Source organism: Cyprinodon variegatus, unplaced genomic scaffold (genome assembly GCF_000732505.1).
Source record: "Cyprinodon variegatus isolate N-32 unplaced genomic scaffold, C_variegatus-1.0 Scaffold760, whole genome shotgun sequence".
Classification (NCBI taxonomy): Eukaryota; Metazoa; Chordata; class Actinopteri; order Cyprinodontiformes; family Cyprinodontidae; genus Cyprinodon; species Cyprinodon variegatus.
In genome coordinates, this window is record NW_015151213.1 from 205189 (window position 1) to 213659 (window position 8471).

At 38.4% G+C, this 8471-nt stretch overlaps 1 protein-coding gene across 3 annotated transcripts in view; it reads left to right on the plus strand.

Annotated features, from left to right (window-relative positions):
• Positions 1-8471, plus strand: part of rb1 (retinoblastoma 1) — a 49935-nt gene that overhangs the window by 6391 nt on the left and 35073 nt on the right. For 2 of the 3 annotated variants that reach the window (XM_015395774.1, XM_015395773.1), the window contains exons 4-9: positions 3187-3321; positions 3401-3439; positions 5096-5145; positions 5344-5454; positions 7531-7676; positions 7769-7846. In XM_015395774.1, coding sequence (XP_015251260.1) covers positions 3187-3321; positions 3401-3439; positions 5096-5145; positions 5344-5454; positions 7531-7676; positions 7769-7846 — 559 coding nt within the window. Of the gene's footprint in view, positions 1-3186; positions 3322-3400; positions 3440-5095; positions 5146-5225; positions 5455-7530; positions 7677-7768; positions 7847-8471 lie in introns of those variants that run through there. The other variant, XM_015395775.1, reaches the window with a different exon arrangement.

The following is an 8471-nucleotide window of genomic DNA, read 5'->3' on the forward strand; positions in this document are numbered from 1 at the left end:
CCACTATGGTGGCAGTCTCATAGTCGCCGCTGCCACTATGGTGGCAGCATAGTCGCTGCTGCCACTATGGTGGCAGTCTCATAGTCGCCGCTGCCACTATGGTGGCAGCAGAGTCGCTGCTGCCACTATGGAGGCAGTCGCATAGTCGCCGCTGCCACTATGGTGGCAGTCTCATAGTCACTGTTGCCACTATGGTGGCAGCCTAGTGGCCGCTGCCACTGTGGCAGTCCACTATGGGGGCCACTTATTGGCAGGTGAACTACTTTGTTCCATCAAGTAATTGTGACTTTATAAAAGTTTTAATGCAGGTTACATCACAATAACATCACAAAAAAACAAAAACTATCTACTTAGAGGTACTATAAATACGTTTTTTGCCGAAAAATGGCAAGAAAAAAAAAAAATAAATAAATAAATGAGGCCGCTCGGGCAGCCTAATGGCAGGACAGCCGGACTGTCATCATAGTGGCTGCGTACTGGCCGTTGCTAATATGCTGCCAGCGAGTGGCTGATGGTGGCCGGTGCCGGCAGAGGCCACCTATTGGCAGATAAACTTCTTCGTTCCATCAAGTAAATGTGACATTATAAACATTTAAATGCAGGTTATTAATCAATAACATCAAAATATAAAAAAAAAACAGAAAACAATCTACTTAGAGGTATTTTAAATAAGCCATTTGCCGAAAAACTAAAAGAAAATTACAAAAAAAGTAAAAAAAACCTAAATGAAAAAAAAATATATATATAAAAAAAACAAACTACTTAGAGGTACTATAAATAAGTAATTTGCAGAAAAACGGCAAAAAAATACAAAAAAAAAGGAAAAAACTAAATGAAAAAACAAGTTAGTGGCTTTAGCCAGTAATGTAGCCAGTGGCCAGTACTAAAGCCGTGTCAGGCTGAACTGTCACCGAAAGGCCGCAACGCAGCCACTGCCACGAATTGAGCTTGCTCTCTCTGGCACAGTGGGTAGCACGGCTGCCTTGCAGCAAGAAAGTTCCAGGTTTGATTCCTTTCTGCATGGAGTTTGCAAATTCTCCCTGAGCATGCATGGGTTCTCTCCAGGTACTCCAGTTTCCTCCCACAGTCCAAAAACATGACTGTTTGATTAAATGGTTTGGTTGTTTGTCTCTGTGTTGCCCTGTGATGGACTGGCGACCTGTCCAGGGGCTGTAACCCCGCCTCTCGCCCGTAGACAGCGGGGCTTATCCCTCGCAACCCTGCTTGGGATAAGTGTCACAACAAATGGATGGCTGGATGGATGGTATAGTTGAGGTTTTTCGCTAATTTTTGAAAAGGCACAAGCATCGCTCAAGCAAGCTTACTTTCCAGAAGAAGATTGGCATTTTTTTCCCACTATGTCAGAGTCACTACCAGTAAGTGAAAATGGGGATGAGCAGGTAGGACGGCCTTACGTAAACATATCACCAAAATGATTGCCAATTAGAAGGACCACTTATTTCATGATCCATCCGGAAAAAGAACATCCTCCACTGTAACTTTAACTAAAATTCGTATATTCACTATAACAACTTGTTTAAAATGTTTACAAATTTGGTTCAAAATAACATTCAGCAGATGTATGACTAAAACTTTGAACTTAATTTTAAATAATAATGAACACAACTTTTAAGGCACTGTGTTTTTTTTTTTAGTATTATGTCTGGAGTACAGGGGCCATAACAGGGGCCAGTTGTAAAAGGGCACTGGCCCCCTGTTGTTCCCTGTCTAAAACTGTTCTTGTTTACGAAGAAGAAGGTTTAGCAAAGAGAACAGGCATGCCTTGCTACATCCTGTGGTTTTCTGGTATTTCTATCTGGTAAGAAGATCTGAGAAAACAGCAAACTGCTTTTTTAAGGGGTTTTCACAACTGTGTGGAGGAGGAAGTCAGATCCGGGTAAAATAATCAGTGAGGACTCTGATGGATGTTGATTTACTTTTGACATCATCTCTGTAAATATGAAACGGAAGAAGAAGAAAAAAAAAACAGAGAGATGGTTGAATCACGCTGCTGCAAAACGCAGCTAAATGTTTCAGTCCTGGTGCCGTGATTATGAACAGTGGTTGTTTTCCACTTCAGAGGCTGTCTCCTCTAAAGGTCGCATTTGTAAACTGATTACATCACAGCGCTGCGCTATATGCTGTTCTGATCCATGAATCCTGTCAAATACATCCTTCATTTAAACTCATCTGAGGGATAGATCAGGTGTATCCTTTGTGTTCCCATGATTATAGCGGATTGGTGGCAAAATTCTGAATAAAATGTTAAATCACATGCTTTTTCAGACCCAAAATAAATTTCTATGATTTTTTTTTGAGGCGAGAATGTGGGTCATTCAAACCTAAATATAAATACTCTGTTCATTAAGATCATCCTAAATTAACCTCGGCGGCTGTGAGCCGAGCCGTCTGGAGACCTGATTCCCGGCTCACCCCTCTGAACCCACCGCTGGATTAAACTACTGGGTGAAAGTTAAACCCATAACGCATTCAGATTATATCGAAATACCCATGTTTGACTTATTTAAGACTTTTTTATTTTTCTTGTTCTTTGAGTTTTTGCTGAAATTAAAGTTAAGCTATAGAACGAGATACCTTTATATAACTACTGGATTAGGGCTTCAACTAACGAGTAGTTTGCAAATCGATTAATCTGTTGATTATTTTTTTTTGATTAATCGATTAATAATCGCATAGCCAAAGGTTCCTTAAAGATTATTTTTACGAAATGAAACCAGGTGAAACTAAAACTTTTCCACTTGAGGAGTTCTGTATAGAGCAGATTGACAGATGAAAACATTTTTTCATCTTAATGCTAAAATACTTATGTATAATGTTTTACAATCTCGGTATAATTGCTGCTCTAAGTGGGTCGCTCTGTCAGGTAAAGGCATGTTTTACAGTTGCTATACTCCAGTTAACGATTAATCTTTTACTAAATTAGTTGACAATTATTTCAAAAATCGATTAATCTGATTAATTGTTTCAACCCTAGTTATGTTTAATTTGTTTTTTTATAGACCCGTAAAAGTTTTCAGTTCCTTGATGGCATTTGAGCTTTTTGATCTGTTCTCCAGAAACTAAAAGTCAGACTTCAATGTTTAAGTTAATCTTACAATCAAATACTCCTGCAATTTCTTCTTTTCTTTCCCTGAAATATTTTCATTTATTTCTGTTTTGTTTTAGCTTAAAGCAGTTTTTAGATGTGGTGAGACAGCTGGATGTGAACCTTGACACCATAACCACAAAGGTCAACTCTGCACTGACCCGGCTGGAGAAGAAGTACGACGTAATGCTGGCTCTTTACCAAAGATATGAGAAGTGAGTGAGCTCAACAATGGAGTGCAGGTTCAACTTCAATGTGACACAAATAGGACGAAATATTTTTGTTTTGTTTCAGGACTTGTAAGAGTATCTTTGCCTCTACACCGGATGGCAGGTAAACTGCAAGTTTCTCAACTGTCATTGATTGTGCGGCTCCATGCAAAAGTATTCACACCCCTTTTATGTTATAGCCCAGCAAAAAGCAATGCTTCAATGAAAAGCCTACATTTAAATGTAAAATCAGATTCATAAGGCTATATAAGCATAAGCAAAGGTGGAGTTAAAGAAACACTCCAACATTTTATGTTAATTTGAAATAAATTCAATTATATTCAGGACAGTATTCAGCATTCAGAGTGTATTGTACGGAGTTAATTTTGTTCCCTTATCTTTGCAAGCAGCGAACATGTTTTGTAAATGCAAAAAAAAAATAAATAAATGAAATCCAGAAATGAAACATTAAAAAAATTTGTAATGGGTTTAAAGGGAAGAAAATGTAACTTTTTAGGCAAAAGAAATGTGAAAAATTACAATTTTGAAAAATAAAATATGACAAAAGGAAATTAAGAAAAAAAAATAATTTAAAAAGATAAAATAAAAAAACAGCAAATTTACTAATAAAAGCTTTTTTGAATATCTTGATTACTTTTTTAAAATTTCCGTTAAAGGAAAATTTTCCTTCCTAAAAAAAAAAAAAAAAAAGAAATTCACTTCATAGTATTGACACTCCATGCCGGTTGCCCTTTTCAAAACCTCGCCTATGTAACTTCAAAAGTTTGGATCCTTCACACAACTCTCTCAATGGCTCATGTGACTCAGAACGCCGCTTTACGAAAGTCTGAGTTCCCCTCAAACACCAGCGCTAACTAAGCTAACAGATGTTAGCCAACCAAACACATCTGACCCTTATCTGATCAGACATATATATCTGGTTCTCTGATGAAGGATTTAATCTACAGCAGGCATCCTCAAAGTCGGTCCTCGAAGGCTGCTGTCCTGCAGGTTTTAGAGGTTTCCCTGCTTTAGCACAGCTGATTATGATGATTACACTTGAGCAAAGGCCTGTTAATCAGCTTTCAATTAAAATCAGCTATGCTGGAGCAAGGAACCTCTAAAACCTGCAGGACAGCGGCCCTCGAGGACCGACTTTGGGGATGCCTGATCTACAGGGATGAATGTGGCCTCATCTCACCAGCCGGCTGAGGCACTAAACCTGGAAGGTCTAGTGCTCCTAGTGGCTAAAATTTGTTGTTGTAACAGGAGGACCTCTGTCGGATCCTCATGTCAACTCCAGTCCCTAAGGTTCAGTTTCCTGCAACTTTTAGATTTGTCCTTGTTTTGAGTCAAATGGATGATTTCATTCCTCTTAATTATCAAGTTACTTTATTCAGGTGTGTTGGACCAAGAACACATCTAAAAGCTGCAGGATAGCAGCCATCAGGAACTTGAATTGCCAACCCCTGCTTTAACATGTCATCTATGAGGACTGCCCTGTATTTTCCTCTTTCTATCTTCCCATCATCTGCTCCCAGCTTCCCCAACTTCAACTGCAAGAATGATTGTGATGCCGCCTCCACCATGTTTTACCAAATGACAATACGTTTATGCATACTATTCAGGGTGTTTTTAAAAAAAACACATAGTTTCCCTGTCACTTTGTCAGTGGAAAGAAACACTAAGAAGTTCAGGGGTGTGAATACTTATTCTATATTTTTTAGCTCTAATTTTGAGGATACCAAGGTCATTATAAAATGCACTTTTCTTTTTGAAGGGAGCGGGAGACCATGCGGAACTGCTGGACGCTGTTTCTGTTGGCAAAAGGTAGCCAAAACTTTTTGAATAATAAAACCTGATCAGGGGGATCCTCTTCATTCAGTATCGTCTGTTGTTTTGCTTCGCAGCTTCCTGCTCTGTGCTGCGCCGTAGCTATCAGGTTGATTCGAACGTCATTCTCCTCACGGCGGCTTCGGGGTCGTCGTGATGGAGCTTCTCATGTGTTCGTTCTGGTCATGTTTGCAGGAAGGGCCTTGCAGATGGAGGATGACCTGGTCATATCCTTCCAGCTGCTTCTTTGCACGTTGGAGTTATTTATCAAGCGCTGCCCTGCAGACCAGCTACAGCCTTTGTACCGTAAGATTCAGCAACATCTCTCTCAGACTTTGTCTTTAATTCATACATTTTGATCACCTTACAATTATTTAATAATTTCATATTACTTAAACATAAAGATTTAGTTGCTTTAAAAATTACAAGTGGGGTTTAGTGTCAAGAATAACTTGAAAAAGCTTTTTATTGACAAAGACGAGGCTGAAAAATACTGAAATAAGATTTTATATCTGTTCATATATGGACGTCGAGTGAAAGTTTTTCTCTGTCAGCATTAGGGATAAACTTATGGAGCAGTTTGCAATAGATCTTAAAAAGGGTCAAAGCATCAATGAATTTTGGACTGACTAAAATAAGGGATTCAAGTTATAAATTAAGGAAATGTAACTTAAGGTTGATTAATCTTATCGATTGACTGACTTATTTAAAATTGTCAATTTTTCTTAAAAACATTTTTCTCTTGTAACAAAGCAAGTTTATTTGTATAGCTTAAATCAGTACATGGACAATTGTAAGTGCTTTACTTGAATTTGATATTAAAATAGAAGAAAAATAAAAGCCGAATAAAAGCAAATAAAGATAAGAACATAAGTAAAACAATTAAAACAGTTGGACCCCAACCTTAAACTAATTATAACCTAGTTAGCAGTTTAACTTCATGAGTCAAAGGCAGCTCTAAACTAATGGGTTTTTAACTTTAACTTCAAATACTTCAGTCTTTCAGCTCTTTTCCAGTCTTCTTAGAGTTTGTTCCAGATCAGTGGAGCCTAGGAACTAAATGCTGCTTCTCCATGTTTGGTTCTAGTTCTGGATCAACAGAGTAGGCTTGAACTAGAAGGCCTGAGTGGTCTGGGAGGTTGATCCACTGACTACAGATCTGTTATGGATTGAGGTGCTGATCTATTCAGTTATTTCTAGACTAACAGAAGGATTTTAAAGTCTATTCTCTGAGCTACAGGGAGCCAGATGAAGGACTTCAGAACCAGGCTAATGTGCTCTACTTTCTTAGTTCTAGTGAGAACACAGGCAGTGGTGTTTTGGATCAGCTGCAGCTTTCTGATGGACTTTTGAGACAAACCTATGAGGACACTGTTGCAGTGATCAGTTCTACTAAAGATAAATGCATGAATGAGTTTTTCTAGATCCTGCTTGGATATTAGTCCTTTAATCCTAGAGATGTTCTTCAGCTGATAAAAGGCTGACATAGTAACTGTTTTTATGAGCCTCTGCAGGTTCAGGTCTGAGTCCATCATGACACCAAGATTTCAGCCATAATCAGTGGTTTCTAGCTGTAGTAGGTGAAGCTGGGAGCTAATTCTGGATCTCTGCTCCTTTGGTCTGAAGATTATTACCTCAGTTCTGTTTTTATTCATTTCTAGAAAATTTTTGTGCGTCCACATAATGATCTGTGCTAAACATCTGGCAAACGATCTGATGGGTTCAAAGTCACCTGGTGACATTGTGATAATTAGCTGTGCGTCTCTTTCCTCACTGTTGGAGCATTTATATACTTTAGAAAAATGGTACTCTATAATGAAACAGCTTAAACTGGGAAAGGAACTTGGTTTTTTAAAATGGAGGCTTATGAAAATAACTTTTGATAAAACAATGGGCAGAGAAGGGTATGAGAGATATGTGTACAGTTGTTAAAGTCAAAGAAAAATCCTTAAAGACCTTAACGACGCATATCTAACAAACTGGGTTTTATTGAGATACCTACGAATGTGAAATTATAATGAAAAGTGTAAGATAGATAATGACAAGATTCACCCATTAATTCAGACGTTGGTAGTGGCATACACTAAGCCTGTGCTGACAGTTGTGTTAAACTTGTATAAACATGTCACAAACATGGCAAGAATTTGCCTGTAAAAACCAAATCAAATATTTTATCAGAACTCAAAAGTAAATATTTTCACTTTTTTGCATACAAATGGTAGAATTAAAAGATAAACTTATAATAGACAAGCCGACAACCTGGAGTTGCTAAAAAACTTTGGAAAAGAGACAAGAATCAGAAAATCAACGATTCAAAGTTGCGATATAAACCTGGTTGGTGTTTAAAAGTGTTTTTGTTCTGTTTTGCTTGATGTGCGACAGAATCAGCCATCAGTAAAGTTCAGAGCCCTCCGACACGAACATCCCGTCGCAGCCAGAGCAAAGCCAAATCCCGTCCTGCAGAACGAGAGCTTGATATGCAGCTTCTAGAAACTTTATGCAAAGACAACGGATGTAACATGGAAGAGGTTTCACCTTTTTTTTCCCCCCTCTGTTTAAAAACAGTCATTATTTAAACCTGTATATGTTAGTGTCGCTCAGCTACCTTCTTCGTTTGCAGGTGATGAACGTGTACCAGACCAGCTTTGTGGCTTTTCTGGACTCCATGGATAATTTGAGATCAACTGATTTTCCTAACGTGAGTGATGATTGTTTTTACAACACCTGCTCTCCTGTTTCGCTTTGCATTTCTCCATGGTTTCCTGAGTTTCTCCTCTTGCTTGCTGTTGCAGTGGATGACTGTTTGATTTTCCAACAGATGTCGCCTGTCAGTTCTCCTCCCTGAAGTATTTGTTTAGACATAGACGGAGTCAGGAAAGTCAGGGTCTTTTTACTGTAGAGGCAGGCGTGGAAGCGTGCAGACGGGACGCCTCTGTTTGCTGACATCAACACAGCTCTGTAAAAAACTCTATGAGAGATATTAATTTGCCCCGGCAAAAGGACAGATGGTCAACATTATAGACAGTGGTATATGTTTGAATGTTTGCCCGACCATATTTATGCTACCGTATTTTGGCTTAGGTAAACAGTGATGGAAAAAATACGGCTCTTGGTGAGATATGAGGATAGATAAACGCATGCTTTTTTTTCAGTTTTGCAAACAAGAGTTTTTTGCTTAATTTTTTTTTCTACATGATTGGCTTTTGTATCTGGGGTCTCAATAAAAGCATATAAAGAAATAATCATCACAGCTGAACTTCTGCGACTACAAACCTGTTTTATTTAGGATAAATAGACCAAGATAAAGCAATGACAACTAGTGT